Source organism: Chelonus insularis, unplaced genomic scaffold (assembly GCF_013357705.1).
Source record: "Chelonus insularis isolate UGA/USDA-ARS -01 unplaced genomic scaffold, ASM1335770v1 contig_66_pilon, whole genome shotgun sequence".
Classification (NCBI taxonomy): Eukaryota; Metazoa; Arthropoda; class Insecta; order Hymenoptera; family Braconidae; genus Chelonus; species Chelonus insularis.
The window spans coordinates 73123-95048 of record NW_023276695.1 but is presented as its reverse complement, the minus strand read 5'-3'; the positions used below and the strand labels follow the sequence as shown (position 1 = coordinate 95048).

Sequence of the window (21926 nt, the reverse complement as noted above, 5' to 3'; positions counted from 1 at the left end):
TTCTGAAAAAAAATTTTTATATCTGGTTTTATTTTGATATCATGTTAATTGTTATAAAAATAACAAAATATGTTATTGACACGAGATTAATAAATTTAATTAGAATTATAAAACAGAATAAAAATCAAAATTTGAAATTCTATCGAACAATAAATATTTATGGAAAAATTAAAAAAAAATAGTAATCCACATTAGTTATCAATTATTAATAATCAACAATTATTAATAAAAACAATAACAATAGAAAATTTTGTTTGTTTTAAAATAATTTTATTGCATTTACGTCAATTTGTTTGACTATAGGTCAGTATTTGAATATCAATATCAATTTTATTCAATTTAAACAAAACATTTTTATATCATTTTAATTACATCTGCTTTTATTAATAATTATTTTGAAAAATTATTCTCATTATATTTTTTTTCCAAACTCAACCGGTGAGCAAATTTATTTTGCGCATGTCAGATATGATAGAAAAAGTTTGGTTATTTTACCGCTATGTAACCGGTCAATTAACTTGCTACTTTACCATTCTCTCGTTACTAAACATTTTGCTTTTCCTAAACCATCTCTCGGAATATTATTGTATCATCCCGACCTGTTTGTGTGAGCAGTTTATGTATTGAATATATAGTACAACAAGGGTCTTAACTACTGCGACACAGCGGTCATTACATGATTTCCGTTATCCTCAGACGCACAAGGCAGACGGCCGAAATAAGAACCCGTATAAAATATGGATTTTTAACAATAATTTATGAAAGAGTGGCGTAGATAAAATAATAAAGTACACACCACATTAAAAAAACGTTAAAAAAATTTATCAATAATATATGAAAAAGTAGTGGTAAATAAAAAGTGCTCAATTAAAAGATATATAACTCAAACAACGCTGTGTTAACAATTTTTCAGATACACTCAAGTGTTGAGTATTGGTGATTTGTGAAAGTGAAGCGGCTTATGAAAAGTGTACATGAGATAATTTGGGTATATTATTATCCTTTTCTACTTAATTAATAATTATTATTATTGATATTTATTAGCATATCCATTATTATTATTATATTTATCGTTATTACAAATACTATTATCATCACTATTTTCATTGTTGTTTTCTAGTGTATATTTTAATTAATTTATTTGCTTATATCAAGTGAATTATCTATTTATGTTTATACTGATTCATATAATAACTTTCAACTAAAACGAATCGATTAGAGTTCGGGATATTCATTTCATTCTTGCCACATAGCTATAGCACAATCCAGTGTATGTGTTTTATGTCAATGTAACTTGCGGCAGCACTGCCGCTTCTTTAGTAATTAACCAAACAAAATGGACACCAAGATAACGATTAAATGAAAAAAGTGTGATCTTAATTTTAATTGAAAATACATGAAAAAATGTCGTCTGGTCCGAAATAAACGTAAGTTTTTCATTTACTTACATAGTTATTTATACTTCATTAAATTTATATTCATCAAGTATCTTATCAATTTTCTTCATGTACTTGAATGATTGCACGTCTTCTCTGTACTCTGTAGCAGCACCATTTCGCTAAATGAAAAAATTATATATCACCTGATTTTATTGATTCCAACCTAGATGTTGTATACGACATTTGATTGTCTCTAACATCCGATTTTTTTATAATCATTATTGGTTTTATTATTTCCATCTTTATTGAGAAATTTTCTGAATCACATACACAATATGAAATGTTTCATGGAAATGAATTATACCTTAATTATTACAAGTTATTTGTATACTTTTAAAACTGTACGTACTTTATTCAATATTTTCTTTGTATTACTATTCGATAATTATCGTTATCTTGAGACATTTGGTGAATTTCTTTAACGCTTAATATTATTTTTTGAATGTAGAAAATTCACTTGAATGACAATTACAAATGAAGGTTTAAGTAATAATTTTTTATCGATAAAAATAACAATTGAATATAACATTAACTGGAATTTAAAACATATAAATCTTCTTTGGAATAACTTTGAAATATATAAATATATTTCGTCAGATATCAAAATCAAACAATTTCGTTACGATGATATAGGTTGATTATTTTGGTAGTTGAGTTTCAAATTAATATATAGTGAAATATGAAAAGAAAAAATAAGTGAAAGATAGCGAGCAGTAGACATAAGAAGACAGCAAGTTGCAAAAAGAAAAAAGAAAACAAATAAAGCGTGTGCGCGCGCGTAAGAAAGATAGAAAAATGAGACAAGTAAGAGAAAAGACTTTAGAATATGGAAGAATCGCAGGACGCGATTGGTTAATCAAGTCTCCTGTGATTTAATGTTGCTTTAAAATATGTATATTTTTTTGTTTTTCTTTTTTTTTTTAAATATTTAGATTATAATTAACCAGTTAATTTTCAAAATCATTCAATACATGCTATCAATCTTATAATTTAATAAATCAATTGTTTAATTTTTATTTATTATTACAAGAGCAGAAGTGAATCTGTGTCAATTTGTTCATAGTAATTTATTAATATTTTATTATTTTGTCAAATTAAATGCTTTTGTAAGTTAATTTCCAAATTTTAAAGAACTTTTATTTATATATTAATCTTTTAATGAAAAATTCAATGTATATTGAGGTTATAATTTATAAGTTAATGTTTGAAAAACTAAAAATCATAAATTTTATTCATGTTTAATTGTTTTATAATTTTATTTGTAAAAATGAACATGAATGTCATAAATGAAGTTCATTTACAATTAATGAATGAAAATTGTTTCAAATATCTTTGAATTATGAACTTAGTATTTAAATCTAAAACTTAAAATCAATTTCTGATCATTTTTAAATGTTATCGGTGGTCCATTATGATATGTAAAGTATTATTTTGTTAATTAAATGTTAAAATGATAATGTGATTCAGTGAGTGCCATGACAAATTTGCTCGAGTTTAAAATTTTTTTTTGTACCTTAATGACAAATTTTCAATACTCATTATACACACTCCCGGGATTTTATAAAAAGAGAAGGGGAAAAGTAAAAGAGACGGAAAATAATAGGCGAATGCGCGATGGCCTCTGTATACAGGGCTTTTGCGCACGTATATATGTCTGGTAGGTTTTTGGCAAAAATTTGTGTGCTATGGCTCCGTGTAACCCAACCGTACACTCACGTATATTCTCATACACTACGTGACAACACCGGCGATTGCTAGCAAGTGTTGAGAAGAAGGGAGTAGGCTAGTGTAGTAGTATTATGCCAACCGTTGTGGGGTAGGGTAGAGGTAATGGTATAGTTCCAATGGTGGTGGTGTTGGCGATAGCGGGTTAGAGGGGGGGGGGGATAAAGCGGGGAGATGAGTAAGAAAGAAAGTCCAACGAGCAAGTTAAATAAGTGTGAAAGAGATGAAGACAAAGTAAGAGAACGAAAAAGAAAGACTATTCGACCCTACGGACACGCTCGTACTTCAGAGCAGCGGCTGCTGTGGAAAATTGTCTAAATGTCGTTCTCAATAAGGGTAGTTTAACGTTTTCAGTAATATTAAAGTATCTTAAAATAGTGAATTAACTGATCAAGTTTTTCTAAAAGTTTTAAAAAACATATCAAACGTATCATAACGCAATTATTTTCCTGATTGTTTCTGAATTTTTTTCTTAATTATCTTTATTAGTTTCAATAGTGATGTGCAATGTGAAAAGTGACGCCACAGTAAATACTCTACTCTTGGTAGAGAATATCGAGCGTCGTGGCAGCAGCTAAGCGGCACGTAGAATGATGGTGGCGGCTATTACTGCCACCATATGAATTGTCTTTTATTCCTGAGTAACTAAGATATGTGGTGCTTGATACAGTAATACAATTACTTTCTTTAATAATGGAACATAACATCCATATTGTTGAATTCTTATGTTATTTTAATAATATATATGACAATACGAAATTGCAAATAAATATATCCGTTACAACTTTAGATTTTTTGAGATATTTGCAAACGTAAAAAGCTCAAATATCGACATTTAATGTCAATTGTGTTTATGGTTTATAACACTAAACTCGATAGGCTGTTAATTCTTGTATAAATGGTTCATGTTACATGAATTTTTTTCACTTATATTTTGCATAAATTATTGATGATCATGTGTAAATATAAAAGTTGTTATCATTAAAATTAAATAGTATAATTTTATATATTTTTAATATTTAAAATCAGTATAAGTTATTTATTTAACTGTACAGAAATCCTAGTTTATCAAGTGTCATTCATCACAGTGAATTTTTAGAAATTTCATACATAAGCTGATGATAATAGTAATAGGGTAGTCAATTGTGGAATACTTCAATTAGAACTTCATTCACATAAGGTTCGCTTTTTACTTTTTACTCTCACTTATTTAGTACTATATTATTTCATTGTACTTTCATATTAAATTCAAATAATGATGATAATAATAATGGAAAAATGATATTATTTTTATTACTAATAATTATTATGTCAAACAAATGATAATTTGATAATACATTCCTGAGGGGAAAGGTTATAGCGATTATGATATAAAGTCACATAAGCGTATAGCTTTTCCCCTTTGGAGTGTGTTTCTATCTGCTGTAATTTGTCAGTGAGTGCAGGTAAGGATATAATGGTTATTTAGGGAGTTAATGTTAATGATAAGTATTTGTAAGAAAATAATACCAATTCTTAAGATGAAATTTGAATACTTGCATTCTTTTTAAAATAAAATAAAATTGATTTGTTTCAGAAATAAAAGGTTCATATACCATCAGTCAATAATGGGTACACCACTGATTATAAAAAAACTCGTACAATATCCTCTTGCGCCTGAGATGGAGGCAAAGAGCTACTGTGAAGCGTAAAGAAATGGACTCATACGATCTATTTGGAGAAGATGTCAGTGGCTCGATGCTCGATGCTCTTCCTGATCTCGACGGGAATGATCATTTTGATCCGGCCGGTAACAATAATTCAGTGTTAGCATCTAGAGATGGCCCGAATCCTGGACCTAACGGAGGCGGGAGTTATATTAATTCACCATATAGTATTCCACAAGAGTCTCCTCTACAAAAATTAACATCTTTCGGTGGTGCTGAGTTTAGTAACACAAATCAATTGCAAAATCCAGCTCAAAGAGCCATGTTTAATCAAAATTTAGGCACATTTGATGGGAATTCCCCACAGCGAACGATGGTGCCTGGAACATTTCAAAATCAAGTTAGAGGTATGACACCACAGCATAGAGGACCACATCCTGCTGCAGGTGGCCAATATCCCGGTTATTCTGATAGTATGTACTCTATGGAGCAGCAGCATCCTATGACCAGAACAAATATGAATATAGATCCTAATATGCAAGGTTGGCCAGGTTCCGCTGGCGGTACTTATGCTCCAATGCAAAGACATTATAGTCAAATGGCTCCACAGCCAACTACATATAGACAACATATGCCCCCACAGTATTCTCACCAGCAGGATCCTTCAACTATTAATCAGAAGCTTCAACAACAACAGCAGCAGCAACAAGTAGCCCAACAACAAGTAGCTCAACAACATTTTGGTTCACAACAAAATATGTTAGGAAGTATTGGAGTTTCACATCAAAGTATGCAGCCTGGAAGCACTGCTAGTGTTTATCAACATATGGTTAATCAACAGCAACAACATTATCAGCAAGGTAATCCAGCCGCTGCAATGTATCAAGCAACAACGGGTTATTCTGGATTTCCATCAACAACAATGCAACAACAACAGCAGCAACAATCACAACAACAACCAACAGCTCAACAGCCACCACAACGAATGCCACATCATCATCCGTCCCATGTGACTCATCAAACTCACCCTTCACATCCACAGTATCCTCAACAACCACAACATCCTGTTAGTCAACAATCACTAGATTCACAATATTCACATCATACACCACCAATGTTTAATCAACCTCAACATCCTGGACAACATCCGAATGCTCAACACTCGAATCCACAAATAACTGGATCTCAACATCCAGGACAACAACATTCGAGTCCAGCAGCTCAGTATGGACCTACAAAACATGCGACAAGTCCTCAATATCGTGCCACATTCCCTCAATTATCTCCTCAAATGTCTCCCAGACCACAAATGTCGCCTCGACCTTCTGCTGTACCACAACAAATGTCTCCTCGACCAATAATGTCGCCAGCTAAACCCACTACTTTATCACCACATCCACATGTACAACTTCCTCATCAGCAACAGCAAACCCAGCAAAGTGCCGTATCAGTCTCGCCTTGTCCACCATCAGCGGTTTCAATAAACCAGTCTGTTTCTCCTCAACAAACAACTCTACAAGCATTAGAACAAATGGTTGTTCCTGGGGTTGCTGTGTCTAACTCAAATCTTTCTTCACAAGATTACAACCAATATCAATCTCGACCACCAATGTCTCATCCATCAATTATGTCACAGTCTAACGTGCAAACATCAATGCCGATAATGTCGAGTGGCCCACGAATGCCTATGTCGTCTCAGTGGCCTCATCCGCAACAACAGCAACAGCCATCACATCAACATCAGCAACAACCTCAAACACAACCCCAGCAATATCCACCACAAACCCCACCTAATCATCCACAACCATCAATACAATCACCTCAGCATCATCAACAATCACAACATCAACCACATTCACTTCATCAACCACCGCAATCACATTCGCATCATCATCATCATCAACAACAACAACAACCACCACCACCACAACAGCAACAACAACAACAGCAACAGCAACAACAACCAACATCACAGCCACAGCAACAACAACCAACGTCACAGCCGCAACAACATCAATCAACATCACAAGTAACATCTAATATAAATGTTAGTGATCGTAGAAACTCGATAGAGTCCCAACCGTCTGTACATATGACTGAACGGATGCCAATGTTTTCGATGAATAATAGTGAAAATTTGTGTAATGTTGTTGAAACTACAACAAAAGATATAACCGATACCAATAGTAGTAGTATGATATCTTCAGGTCAAGAACCTGTTGAAAGTGTTTCATCAAATACAAAACAAAATTCAGAAATACATACTCAACAAGTGGATAATTTAAAAATGAATGAACAAATACCACAAGTTGAACAGCAATTACCTGTAGAAACATCATCAATAGAACCTGTACAATCGTTGCCAGCTTCAAGTACCAGTGGTAATGTTGAATCTAATCTATCATCTCCATTAATACCATCTCAACCTTTGAATGTTCAAGCTATATCATCTAGATCTGGTACAGAAGTTTTAAGTTCTGTTACGAAAATCGATGAAAAATCTTCTGAAATAAATAATCCACCAATCTTGTCAACTTCATCTGAGTCTCAGCAACCTCAACATTCTCTTATAAGTCAATCTCAGTCATCCGTAACTCAACAACCGCAACAAACATTACAACCGCAAACGAGTCAACAATTGCATCAACAAACACAACAACCTGATACTCAATCAAATCAACAAATACAAGTGGAGGAATCGGTAAAACAACAGTCAGGAAATCTTAGCCAAAATCAACCAACCCAATTATCTTCAGGAACGCAACATCCGCAGCCTCATATGAATTCAATACAATCACAAATTCCCCAGCAATCATTTATACCACAAACTCAACCTCAATTAAATCAATCTCAGCCAATTCTTGACCAAAAAATTCTACCAAGTATTCCTCAACAATCAACTTTAACACAAGCATCGCCAGTATTGGCTCCAAATTCTACTGTAACTCAAAGTCAACAACCACCAGTACAAGCTGATTCTCAAACGCAAATAATTCAAGCTGCATCTTCAGCTCAATGTCCGACTACAACACAATCTTTAGAATTGCAACAATCACCAGCAATAACTCAACCTCAACAATCGATTATTTCTCAACAGCAAGTGAATGTGATCTCGACAAACAATAACACTCTACTTTCGCCACAAATTCCGATAACAAATCAAGGATCTCAAGTACCACCATCAACACAACAACAGCATCAACAGCAGATAACTTCTGCTGACCAGCAAAGTATTGCTATTGCTCAAAATTCGATAACATTACCTAGTAATCAATCATCGCATCCAATACAACCAGCTGTAGGTGAGTAAAAAGTTGAACACTACACAAATATTGATATCATTTGAACTATTTAAGTTTAAAATAATATTTTACTTGATTATTTTACACATCAATCTTATTTTTAGGACCTGAACAATCATCTTATGCAGGGGGAGATATAGGTGGAAGTGGAAATACAATACCAAATGTGTATGGTATTCCATCTGGACATACAACTAATACTGTTAACATTGCTTTCAATAGTTCATGTAACCAACCCGTTACTCATCATCAAGAAAGAGCTGCATTACAACAACAACTCCAAGAACTTTTTTGTATGCCTCCTATAGCGGAAAATCAGGAAAAAATTGTGGCACTTCAAGAAAAACTTCAAGCTTTACAACAGCATGAAACAAATGATCAGTGTAATGGTGGACCTCAGTGTATTTTACAAACATCAATGTTCAATTCAACGGTTGTTGATAGTCCTCAGGTATCTAGTACCACTGGACGTGGCCGTAGTAAAGGAACGCCACGAGCGAAAAAAAATAAAAAAAAAGCTGATAAAGAAGTTATTACACCAGTAATTGCAAATCAACAAATATCATTACAACCTGAACAACCAGTATCTGAAAATCTAGTCACTCCTGGAGACAGCAGTAATATTGTTGACAGTGTTGCAGATTCAGAAGATAATAAACCATCATCTGGTGGAGATGTAGAAGAAGAATGGAGTAAAGGCAGAAAGTCGAGACAACCAAGAAAGCCCAGAAAACCAAAAGAACCAAAAGAAGCAAAAATTAAAAAAGAAACAAAAGCAGCTAAAGAAATTAAATCTACGAAGGGGCGTAAAAAAAAAGATAAAGATATTAAAGAAGGGAAAGAAAGCTCTAAAAGAGGAAGGAAAAAAATTATTCATTCAGATTCTGCCGATGATGAAACTGGACATGAGACAGAAGATGTATCTGAGTCAGGTGTTCAAGACACTGATATAAAATCAAGTAAAAATGCTCCAGTTCAGGATGATCAAGAGCATGTTGATTCTTCAACAGCGGAACCAATTTTAATGGATATTAAAGATGAAAATGACGATAAAAATGATAATGATGAAGGAGTTGATGATGACAAGAAAGATGATCGCAAAGCTACGATTTCAGATACTCCGACTTCAGCTAAGAAAAAAACAACACGCAAAAGATCAGTTGGTGGTAAAAGTACTGCAAGAACGTCCAGAAATATAAAAAAGAAAAAAAATCGTATGGCCCCAGATTCAGATGGTGAAGAACTAGCCACAACACCACCGCCATCACCAGAAACTGGTGATGATGCTAATAAACGACGTTCAGCAAGAAATACTCATAGAAAAAAATATGTTGATGACGTAATGTTACGATTTTCAGATGATGAAGTATCTATTGCAGATACTCATGTTACCAAAAAAATTGAGGGATCAATATCTAAACCTACTGTAGTAAAGAAAGATGGTGAAGGAAACGAAATTACTCTGAATAAGCCTAACTTTGTCTACATAAATACAACTGATGAAGATTCAATGGTTGTACAACATATTTTGTGTATGAGAATGGGTAAAAGAGAAGTTAAACCATCAGCAACAGAAGTTAAAAGTGAAAATGAAAATAATAAAAAGTCTGAAAGTAGTTCAACAAAGGCTGATACATTAATAAATAACGAAGAAAAGTCTGAAAAATCCGATGTAGATAGTAGTGAAATGAAAAAGTGTGATAAGGAATTGAAGGAAAATAAGAAAAATATTGATGAAGATGATGATGAAGATTGTAATAATAATGAAGATGATGATGACGATGATGGTGAAAAAATGGAACTTGAGACTAAAAATGAAAATGATAACAAAAGTCAAAGTGAGAAACAGGAGGAAAAAGAAATAACAAAAGTTAAAATTAAAGAAAATAGAAAAGATGATGAAACAGAAAAAACGTCATCAACATCGACATCAAAAGAAATTGAAAGCACTGAAACTACGACAGTTGCTGAAGTTAAACCACAATTTATAGAAGTTGAAGAATATTTAGTGAAGTATAGAAATTTTTCATATTTACATTGCGAATGGAGAACTGAAGAAGAGCTTTACAAAGGTGATAAAAGAATACAAGCTAAATTAAAACGATTTAAACAAAAACTTCAACAAAGTACAAATATTTTTGAAAACACTGAAGATGATCCTTTCAATCCAGACTTTGTTGAAGTAGATCGGGTTTTGGATGAAGCAACTCATACTGATCCAATAACTGGTGAAACTGTGAGACATTATCTTGTAAAATGGCGTTCTTTACAATATGAAGATTCTACTTGGGAGTTAGAAGAAGATGTTGATCCAGAAAAAATAGCACTTTTTCATAAATTTAATAAAGTACCACCAAAAGATCAATGGAAACCAAAAAAGAAACCAAATGCTTCAGCTTGGGTGAAACTTGAGGAATCACCAATTTATAAAGGAGGAAATAGTTTACGACCTTATCAATTAGAAGGATTAAATTGGTTACTATTCTCATGGTATAACTCACACAATTGTATTTTAGCTGATGAAATGGGTCTTGGGAAAACCATTCAATCCTTAACATTTGTTGATGCTGTATATAAATATGGAATTCGTGGGCCATTTTTGATAATAGCACCTCTCTCAACGATTCCTAATTGGCAAAGAGAATTTGAAAGTTGGACTGACATGAATGTTGTTGTATATCATGGTTCAGCAGCAAGTCGAACGATGCTTCAAGAATACGAAGTATATTATAAAAATGACAAAGGTCAACAAATTAAAGATTTAATCAAATTCAACGTTTTAATAACGACATTTGAATTTATAATTACAGATTTCAATGAACTAAAGGGTTACAACTGGAGATTATGTGTTATTGATGAAGCTCATCGATTAAAAAATAGAAATTGTAAATTATTAGAAGGTTTAAGACAATTGAATTTAGAACATCGTGTACTTCTATCAGGTACTCCTCTTCAGAATAATGTTAATGAATTGTTTTCATTACTAAATTTCTTAGAACCTACACAATTCTCAAGTAGTGAAGCATTTTTAAAAGAATTTGGTAATTTAAGTAGTGAAAGTGAAGTTAATAAATTACAACTTCTCTTGAAGCCTATGATGTTGCGAAGATTAAAAGAAGATGTTGAAAAATCATTAGCTCCTAAAGAAGAAACAGTTGTTGAAGTTGAGTTGACGAATATTCAAAAAAAGTATTATCGTGGTATTTTAGAAAAAAATTTTTCATTTTTAGCTAAGGGAACAACTTCGGCTAACATTCCTAATCTTATGAATACCATGATGGAATTAAGAAAATGCTGTATTCATCCATTCCTATTGAATGGTGCTGAAGATCAAATACAACTTGATTATAAAGATAAAGAGGATTCTGAATCATATTATCATGCATTAGTAAATAGTTCCGGCAAAATGGTACTTATAGATAAACTATTACCTAAACTTAAAGCGAGTGGCCATCGAGTATTAGTATTTAGTCAAATGGTCAAATGTTTGGATCTTTTGGAAGATTATCTTGTTTATAAAAAATATCCATATGAAAGAATTGATGGCAGGATTCGTGGAAATTTAAGACAGGCAGCTATAGATCGTTACAGTCGACCTGATTCCGATAGATTTGTTTTTCTATTATGTACTAAAGCTGGTGGATTAGGAATAAATTTAACTGCTGCTGATACTGTCATTATATACGACAGTGATTGGAATCCACAAAATGATCTACAAGCTCAAGCAAGGTGTCACAGAATAGGCCAACAAAAAATGGTAAAGGTATACCGTCTTTTGTGTCGTAACACTTATGAACGAGAAATGTTCGATAAAGCTTCGATGAAGTTAGGACTTGATAAAGCCATTTTACAATCCATGAATACATCTCAAGGTGGTAAAGATCCTAGCAATAGACAATTAACGAAAAAGGAAATTGAAGATTTATTAAAGAAAGGTGCTTACGGAGCCATTATGGATGATGACAATGCTGGGGATAAATTTTGTGAAGAAGATATTGATCAAATCTTAGAAAGACGAACACAAATAATTACTATTGAAGCTGAAAAAGGTTCCACGTTTTCGAAAGCTAGTTTTGCTTGTTCCTCTAATAGATCTGATATTAACATAGATGATCCAGATTTTTGGAAAAAATGGGCTAAAAAAGCTGAGATTGATACAACTGAAAAAAAAGAAGAGGAAGATCTTGTTATTTCGGAGCCTCGACGAAGAACTCAAATCAAACGTTATGGACATGATGAATCAGTTGTTGATATGTCGGAGCTTGATAGTTCTGATGACAGCGATGATGAAAATCTTGGTTTATCAGGTAGAGGTATGTTTTTAATAGCACGCAGCACATTTATATTTGTTTTCATTCATATCACTATTTTAATTATACTTTTTTTACGTTTGTTTTTCAATTACATTATTTCATTTCATAATAATCATTGACATTTTTAATATTATTAAATAATTATTTCATCAATATTTATAAAACGATTGATATAAAATTAATGAAAAAATTAATAATGAAAAATTTTCAATGAAGTCTAATAGAATTGAATTATTTACAGGGAAAAAGAGACGTGACAAATTCAACAAAAAAAATCGGAAATTCAGTGAAGAATATGTACCAAGAGAAGGTGAAGTTGTTTATGGTAGCTGGGCACGAAGTGAATGTTTTAAAGTGGAACGAGGTTTATTAACATTTGGTTGGGGACGTTGGGAAGAAATACTTCAACATAGTCAATTTCGCCGTGGTTGGCGAGAAGTTGACATTGAAGATTGTGCACGTGTGATACTTCTTTATTGTCTTCGTTATTATCGTGGTGATGAAAAGATAAGAAATTTCATATGGGATTTGATAACACCTTTAGAAAATGGTGAAAAAACTAAGTTGATGTCAAATAGTAGCAGTACATCCAACAGAAGTAGTAGTCGACAAAAGAAAAAAACTCGTGTGAGAGAAGGTGGTCGTGAAACACGTGGTTCTGCTATCACTAATGGACCTAGTGATCCTAATCACTGGAGTCACGCTGAAAAATATGATGGAGATATTTTCTTAGAAAGTACATACAAAAAACACCTGAGTCGTCATGCAACCAAGTAAGTAAAATAAGATAGTGATTAAATTTTACAAAATTTTATTATTTCTAATATATACAACACTTGTTAATGAACATATATTAACTTGGATAAATATCTTTATTTTAGGGTTTTACTAAGAGTGAGAATGTTATATTACATAAAACATGAAATAATTGGAGACTTGGTTCAACATATATCTGATGGTGTTCATGTCAGGTTTGTAAAATTTAATGTATTCGCCTAGATGTGCTTAAACATATATCAGTGCTTATAAATGCATGTGCCATGTATTTATTCATCTTGGACCCTTGACAAATATCATGATCAAATACTCCATATGCTCCGCTATATTAAAGTTATTTTACAGATTTATTTTATTAATGAATTACTTGATCGTTATGATTGAATTTCAATTTTGTTATTATTTATTATCATTTTTTTTTTTTTTTCAATTTATCTATCAATTACGGTTATCGGGTCTTGGTGTACTAATCAGGTATTTACATGTATTATCTCGTTCTTGTATTCTTACTTTATTTAAACACTATTGACAATGTGAATATCACAATATCATCTGTGACGGGACGGAATACGTTATATCCGTACATGGTAAGATCTGCATAAGAAGCAGTGCACTGTATAGAAAGAGGGCAATGGTGTATTTCCTATATAAAGAAAAATTTTATATTTAATTAACTAAATTAGTTTATGAAAAAACTCTTGATTTTATAACATCAATATTTTATTTATTATAGATAAGATTTAGCGATCATGATTTTTACATTAACAAAAAAGAAATGAGTAATAATACATTTTTTTTCTTTTTTTTTTTCGATGAATTAGAAAAAGAAATGTCAAAAATCCACCAATAATTGGAAGTTAAAGACTGGTATGAATGAATGCATAATCATTAATTTATTTTATAGAAAAAAAGATATATTTCAGAAACTCTTTTTTAATATTGTATAAATGAAGAATTTAGCTTTTTGCCATCAATAATTTTTATTATAACTCCTTAATTAAAGCAACACCATTTTGTTTAACATACTATAATTTATTTTGATTGCTTTAAGAATATATACTATAATGGAAACCTCAGTTTTTATTGGCATGAACAAGATTTAGGAGTAAAAATGTTGTGTATGACAGGTATAAAAATCAATCGCTAACTCTTTGTCAAATGAATAAAATTTTGATTTTATAAAAGATTGCATAAAAAGATATCTATGAATATAAATCAATTGGCATATATATATAATAAATAAATTGGCAAAATTAGTAAAAGAAACCGCCCTACAGTGCGTTGCGGATAGATCCTCCTCTGTTACCGGAACGACCAACGAAATGGTGGGACGCGATGGCAGACAAGTCACTAATAGTCGGCTGCTACAAACATGGATACGAGAATTACGAGCAGATGAGGGCTGATCCCACGCTTTCTTTCATTTCAAGCTGCCCTCTCCCTTCCCAGACACAGACCAACCAAACAGAACAACAAAAGTGAGTACTTAGTCTGTTTTTGTTTTACATTATTTACCATCACATTACTACTCTCATTACATCGAATATACACAACTGTTATTCCTTTCCATTTAACACATTTTGCACGCTTCAATTCAACATTATCCGCTTTACATTAATGTTATGCTCAAGACACAATGACACGATAATTTTGTATATGGATCCAAATAATTGGACATTGGAAAATATTGGAAATAAGTATGTATTAAATATAAAAATAATCTTATAAAGTCAGTTGACACTATTTATGTAGAAAAATATACTTTTTTGAATGCATATCTTCGTAAAAATTTTCAATAAATGTACAATAAGTGATATTAAATCGGGGAACATTAGCTTATAATAAAAAATGAATTAAAAAATAATAAAATAAATTTTTGATTGTAATTAGAGAGGATAGTAATGTTGATCAAGATGGTGAGGATGGTGAAGGGTCAAGTATGTCGAAAGATACTAAGGATTTGGATAAATTCACACGAGATGCATCGGTGGATTCGCCAGCTATATCTAATAAAGCAGATACACCTGTACCAGAAACAAGCGGTAGTACTAGTCATGAAGGAATTGAAGGATTACTTGATGACGATAAATCATGGCCTTCCGTAGTGGATCTTAATACTCGTTTACGACGTGTAATTTCTTCTTACCAACGTAGTGTCAATAAGAAAGATGACTCTAATAAAAATTTCCAAAAAGGAGGAAATAAATCAAACATGGAAATTGAAATGACTAATCCATCAGGAGCAACATCAGATACTCCTCTCAATATGCAAGGTTGGGATTTACAACAGCTTGCTATGTATCTATTAGTAAGTAGCAAACTTTTATAATGTTAATACGTAAAAGAATCAAAGTAATTCTAATAATAATGAGTTTGGTGTTTAATCAATAAAATAATTTTAATTATAGAAAATGGAGAGGCGAGAAAAAATGGAAGCTATGGTTAAAGAACGTGAAAGAACACGAATTGAAGAACAAAAAGTCAAATGGTCACGTCGTGAAGAAAGTGAATTTCTACGTGTAGTTTCAACCTACGGAGTTAATTATGATAGAAAAAAAGCTCAATATGATTGGACCAAGTTCAAAAGTATTGCAAGATTTGATAAAAAAACTGATGCTGAACTTACTGACTATTACATGTCGTTCAGAACGATGTGCAAGAGAGTTTGTAATATGAAAATATCTGAAGATGATGGTAATTTTCTTTTATATACAATAATTTTATCTTTTGCTATAAAATTTTCATTTAATATATTTAACTTATTATTTTTAGATGTTTCTTTGGATACATTAAGTCCCAATAAGGCTCGACAAATTCTTGATAGAGTAGATCTTTTAAGTAAAATTAGAGAAGAAATTTTATCTCATCCTCATCTTGAAGAACGTCTTTCTCTTTGTCAACCATCTGGTGATACACCTGATTGGTGGATTCCTGGAAAACACGATAAAGAATTGCTACTTGGTGCAGCTAAACATGGACTAGGAAGAACTGATATTACAATATTAAATGATCCAGATTTTTCGTTTCATAAAATCTTAGGTAAAAATATTTTCAGTTCAATGCCAACGTGTTCCAAATTGTTTAATAAAACTGAAAAACCAGTCAAAATTGAATGTAAAGATGATATTCTAAAATTTGACAAGGATGAGATTCTTGTTAAACTGGAGAAGGGTGAAGGTACATTAAAAATTGAAAAGGTTGGTATTAAGAAAGATAAAGAACCAGCATTTATTGAAAGAAAGTTTGAAGAAAACAGTGATAAAAGCCAAGTAGAATTAACAATTGTCAAAAGTGAATCAAAAAGCGAGCAAAATCAATCTTCATTGACTATAACGACTGTGATGGCTAACAAACCAACAGAAATTAAAGTTCCTGAAATAAATATTATTGGAAATACTGACAAAACTATTGCTGGTGATGATGATAATAGTAAACTTAGTTCAGATAAAAAATCAAATGAAAGTAATGACAAAATTGAAGACAAATTAGATACTGACGCTGAAAAGATAAGTAATGAAAAGGATGATAAAGAAAATGATGATTATCGTATAAAAGAAAATAAAAATAATATACAAAATACTATAGAAGGAGAAACAATGACCAAGTTGATAAATGATAAAAAATTAGAGGGTGAATCAGATAAAAATAATTCTATTGAAGGAAGTGATAGAAAAACTTCGGAAAATAGTAATAGTGATAGAATAAAAATTACTGATGCTGCTGAAAAAAATATAGATGTAAAAGTAGTTAATACTGGTCAGGAAGAATCGGAAAATGGACATGTTAATGAAGATATAGCACATGATACAAAAACTGTTGAAAATAAAGAAACGAAGGAACTTGATGAAGAAAATAAACAAAAAGCAAAAGAGGAAATAAATGAAGCACCGACAGAAAAAATAGACGTCAAAGCAGATATTGAAACTGCTGCTGGTATTGTAAATAATGAAAAATTATTAGTATCTGAAATCAAAAGTTCTAGCCCTAGTAGTGTTACAATGAAAACGGAAGATACAGAAGAAAAAAATGAACAATCGAAAGTAATTTATGATGATAAAATGACTACTGAGAAACAACAAACATCTAAAACTTCAAAAATTGATGATAAATGTAGTGTTCAAGCAGCAGAACTCAAAGCAATGTTTCCTGACTTAGAAGTTATTCAACCTCTTTCACGATTAACACAAATTGATACATTTGTACTTCGTGATAAAACTGAATACCCTGAAACATCAGTTGCACAATTATTTTCTCACAATTTCCCTGCTTCGATAAAATGGCCTAAAGAGCATGCAATTGAAGCACGGTTGATGCATATTGTTCATGCTATTGAACATAAAGAATGGCCCGTTGCTATCAATTTTACAGCAGGTGATGAATTAGAAATATCTAATGAAAAAGATAATTCTGAAGTAATAACTATAACAACTGATCATGGTATTTCACGAGCTCTAGCTGCAACAAATAATTTAGTTACTTCCAAAAAACGTAAACGACATATTGCTATTGATGTAGAAACAGAAAGAGCAAAACTCCATGCTTTATTAAACAGCAGTCATATGTCATCTCAGCCACCATCGAGCTTAAGTAAACCATCAGTACTTAATACCTCTTGGGATATTAACGACGATAATAATACATCGGATGAATCACGACGTTTGACTTCCTTACAACCACCACCAGCACATCAGCATGCTAGAACACCTAATGTACCATTCGACTTGAAATATACAGTACCTGGTAAAACTACTATAATTCCTGGTACCTCAAGTACACTCACACCAATTGATTTATCAGCAGGATTTCATAAATCTTCTACAGAATCTAATAAAGATATTATGAGTGAGGTTCAAGATTTTTCAATGCCAAGCAAAAATAAACAGTCGAGTAGTAGTAATAAAGGAAAATTAGATTCTATGTTAGATAAATTGATGAAACGTAAAAACTGTCCTGTTGAAGAATCTCCAATTGGTAAAGAAAAGAAAAGAAGGAAATTAGATGAGATTGTTTTAGGATTAAGTGCTGCAAAAGAACAACAAGGAAGTAGTGGCCTATTTGCAGAACATAATAAAAAGAGTACAATTACACCAAATGTAACAGTAACACCCACATCTGCTCCTATGGGTTTAAGTAATTTTTCACCATCAACTCAAAAACCTTTTTCTATAACTGTCACATCAATTCCATCATCAAGAAATTCGGGATCTAATACAGCTTTACCTCCACCACCACCATCTTTACATTCACATAAAGATAGTTTTTCGGCACTTTTAGCTCAAGCAGAGCAACAAAATCGTGATTTAAAAAAGCAACAGTTACAACAAAGCCAATCACAATCAACTCAACAACAACCAGCTCATCATCATCAGCAACAACAGTTGCAACATCAACAGCAATCATTTAACTCGGCTCAATTATCATCACCAGCATCATCATCATCCAATAGTCATCGTAAAAGCTACGAAGCTATGATTGCTGATATTAATAAAGTTGCTGAGTATTCATCAAAAATTGGAAGTTATTCTCATGAAGCTAAAGTTAATAAATGGCTTGCAGAACAAACTGCTATTTCAGAACAATTAGGTGCTGAATATCTTAATGCTCCTAGAAGACGAAGACCAAGAGTTGATCCGTCATTACTTGATTGGAAGAAACTCACTGGAGAAGAAAATGTTGCTGTTATAAATCGTTTAACAGGAAAAAAGGTAATATATACATTCATTTGTATCAATATTTTTGTGATAAAAAGTTCAGTTTTTAATTTATTTTTCATTGAATATATTTTTGTAGGTTACTGGAAGTAAAGCACCACAATTAAAACGATTAGGTCAATGGTTAATGGAAAATCCCATGTTTGATGTTGACCCTAAATGGGCAGAACTTGTAAAAGAACGTGGCAATCTTCCCCATGATTTACAAAAGAGACTACCAGGTTCTGAACGTGGTAATAATAGTAGTAGCAGTAGTAGCAAAGGAAAAAGTCCCGGCAGACCACCAATGATGCCTAGTCCAACAAGTCAAGCATCTTCTACTCCATCTAACTTGACTGCTACATCAATGGCTTCACAATTAAATTTCCCCGGATTAAGTAATTCTCTTCTATCTACTCTATCGCTCGGTAATTTTGATCCAAAGAGTAATCCACTTCTTATGCCATTTGGTGGTTTACCAAATATCGGTGCACTTGGTGGCTTAGGAAATCTTGGAAATCTTGGTAATATGAATTTGACGAATTCATTATTTGCTAATCTAGCAGGGCTTGGATTGCCTTCGTTAGCTGGCATGGAAGCAGCATTAAATGCCTCTACTGTAAATAGTTCCACAGAAACGAATACAGCCAATAAAAATACTGGATCTACAAGCAGTAGTACTAGTAGTTCTAGTAGTGCTACAAAATCAGCACGAGGAAAAATTGATACACCAACTAGTAAAACATCCGTACCATCCACGTCATCGACATCTACAACGTCAACATTACCAACAACTACACCGTTTCCATTTTTCTTTCCAAATCCTAGTTTACTGTATACACCTTTAGGACTTGGTGGATTAAATCCATTTTCCATGCAACCTGGAGGAGTATCGGCCTATGAAAGTCTTGCTCAATGCGGTCTTTTAAATCCGCCCACGTCTACAGCATCATCAACTCGAAAATCAACTGTTTCATCAAGTAATACATCGTCTCGTCAACGAGATATTTCTAATGATTCATATAAACGAAAAGATGCAGAGAAAAAATCTACATCTTCCTCATCATCATCTTCTGTGTTAGCAACACCTTTAAAATATCCATTAGATTCAACATTAACAACATTACAACAATATACGTCTGAATTGATGCATGCCGAAGACAAAAAACGTGATTCAGACAGAAAGGAATCTATGGAAGTTGGAGATATTACTGATTTATCGTCAAAAATTGAACGAAAAAATAAAGAAATGAAAGAAGCATTAGAACAATTAAGTAGAACTAGTGCTGAATTATTAACAAGAAATATAGATGAATCACAGAAATCACAAAAAAGAAGTCGACCATTAGATGTTTCAACATCAGAACAATCAATTCCTTCTACATTAGAAGTTACCTTAGAGCCAGTGAATAAAAAAAGTAAAGTTGATGGGGAATCCTCTTCGTTCAAATCAACTTCTACGAATGAATCTAATGCTGATGAAACAATTGTACGACAATTATCAATGAATTCAACAGCTAAATCTCAAACACCATTATCTACACCTATTTCAACCCCTCAACCTACGCCAACATCAACACCAACGCCAACATCTACGCCAACTCCAACTCCAACGGTTACACCTACTTCAACACCAACTTCAACATCCATATGTCCACAATTATCACTTGCACAATCAGCAGAAGAATCAAATCCATCTAATCAATCTAATATACTACTTAATATTTCGAATAATAGTAGTAAAGAATTTGTGGATTTGGTACCAACAGATGATTCATTACATACGGTTACCAAAGAGGACCATAGTGCTAATAAATCAAGTAGTTTTGAATCGGAAGAAGATGGTAAAAATATTAAAGTTGGAGGAAAGAAATCTAGAGGAGGTAAAAAGATGGTTGAACCACCATTAGAACGTAAAAATCTTCGATCAAGTGCTGGAAGACAAGCACGAGCTGCTGCTGAAAGACAAGCGAGAATGGAGGAGGAATTACATGCTGCTGCTGCTGCTGCCGCTTCGGCTGCTGCTGAACAAGAAAATCAACCAGTTAGCGAATGAAAATGATCAAAAAGATTATTTTGATCGAAATCATAGTTATAATTGACTTGGAAAAACAAATTCTCAAACTTAATAATGTGGCATAAGTGGGAAATGTTTGAGCTTTTAATATTCCAGTAGTGATGATAAGTGAACAGTGTTGAAAAAAATTATAGTTAATTAATAATTTATGAACTACATTTTTATGTAGTGAGAAAAAAAAAACTTGAAAGAACCATAATAACAATTTTTTTAACCAGGAAAATTTCACGGATTACATTTGCAAGTGATAGTGAGTTTGAGAATCTACATTAAAATATAAACGATGATAGATAAATGTACGATAATAATTTGCATTAAAAGTATTCTTAATGCAAGTAATAATAATAATTATTATAAAAATAATAATAATATTAATATTAATACTATTCATAATCATTATAATCATAATAAAATCGAAACAACGCAATAGTATTTTCTGGTATACTTTGTGTAGTTATTCAATTTTTAATTACATTATAATGACAGTAATGAGACATTAACTTTATTAAATTTATTTTTTATCTGATCTTATTGGTTTTTGACCAGGGACTGTTTTATATACTATACTATAAACTGCTAATATATATTATTATTTTAATATTATATGCAAATATATTTGCGTATTAATATAATCTAACTATTATAATATTATATTATCTATCTATATGTATATACATATATACATAAAAATCTATATATATATGTGTATATATATATAAAATTTAATTGAATATTAATGAAAAAATAAAAACGAAATGTAAATATTGAGCTGATATTCGCCTAGAATAGCATAAAGAAATACAATTGTGTACTTGGATAATAAGTGTATATATAACAATGAATACAATGTACTTTTAATTATACATAGATGAAGTAATAAATGGCTTCTTTTGTTGTTTGCAAAATGTGTCAAATACACGTCGAATGTATTAAACGAAACAAATGGTGCATATGAAT

General features: G+C 31.9%; 1 protein-coding gene across 5 annotated transcripts; it reads left to right on the top strand.

The window, feature by feature from the left end:
* Positions 1-632: 632 nt before the first annotated feature.
* kis (kismet) lies at positions 633-21874 on the top strand. Of its 5 annotated transcripts, none has more exons than XM_035089444.1 (10): positions 633-988; positions 4741-8112; positions 8217-12425; positions 12667-13198; positions 13307-13396; positions 14480-14680; positions 15093-15510; positions 15611-15896; positions 15975-18907; positions 18993-21874. In XM_035089444.1, the coding sequence occupies exons 2-10, from the start codon at positions 4860-4862 to the stop codon at positions 20946-20948; spliced, it is 13878 nt and encodes a 4625-aa protein (XP_034945335.1). In that variant the 5' UTR covers positions 633-988; positions 4741-4859; the 3' UTR covers positions 20949-21874. The 5 variants fall into 5 exon arrangements, with proteins under 5 accessions (XP_034945335.1, XP_034945337.1, XP_034945334.1 ...); XM_035089446.1 differs by lacking the exon at positions 633-988 and adding an exon at positions 1114-1427 and having other exon boundaries at positions 8217-12419; XM_035089443.1 differs by lacking the exon at positions 633-988 and adding an exon at positions 1114-1427.
* Positions 21875-21926: the final 52 nt, after the last annotated feature.

What these genes read in the sequence shown, in the direction of transcription:
- kis (XM_035089444.1), top strand. Translation starts at nt 4,860, where the DNA reads ATGGACTCATACGATCTATTTGGAGAAGATGTCAGTGGCTCGATGCTC. An exon ending in CTGAGTCGTCATGCAACCAA is followed by an intron (nt 13,199 to 13,306) that starts GTAAGTAAAATA and finishes TCTTTATTTTAG; the next exon opens with GGTTTTACTAAGAGTGAGAA. An exon ending in ATCGTTTAACAGGAAAAAAG is followed by an intron (nt 18,908 to 18,992) that starts GTAATATATACA and finishes ATATTTTTGTAG; the next exon opens with GTTACTGGAAGTAAAGCACC.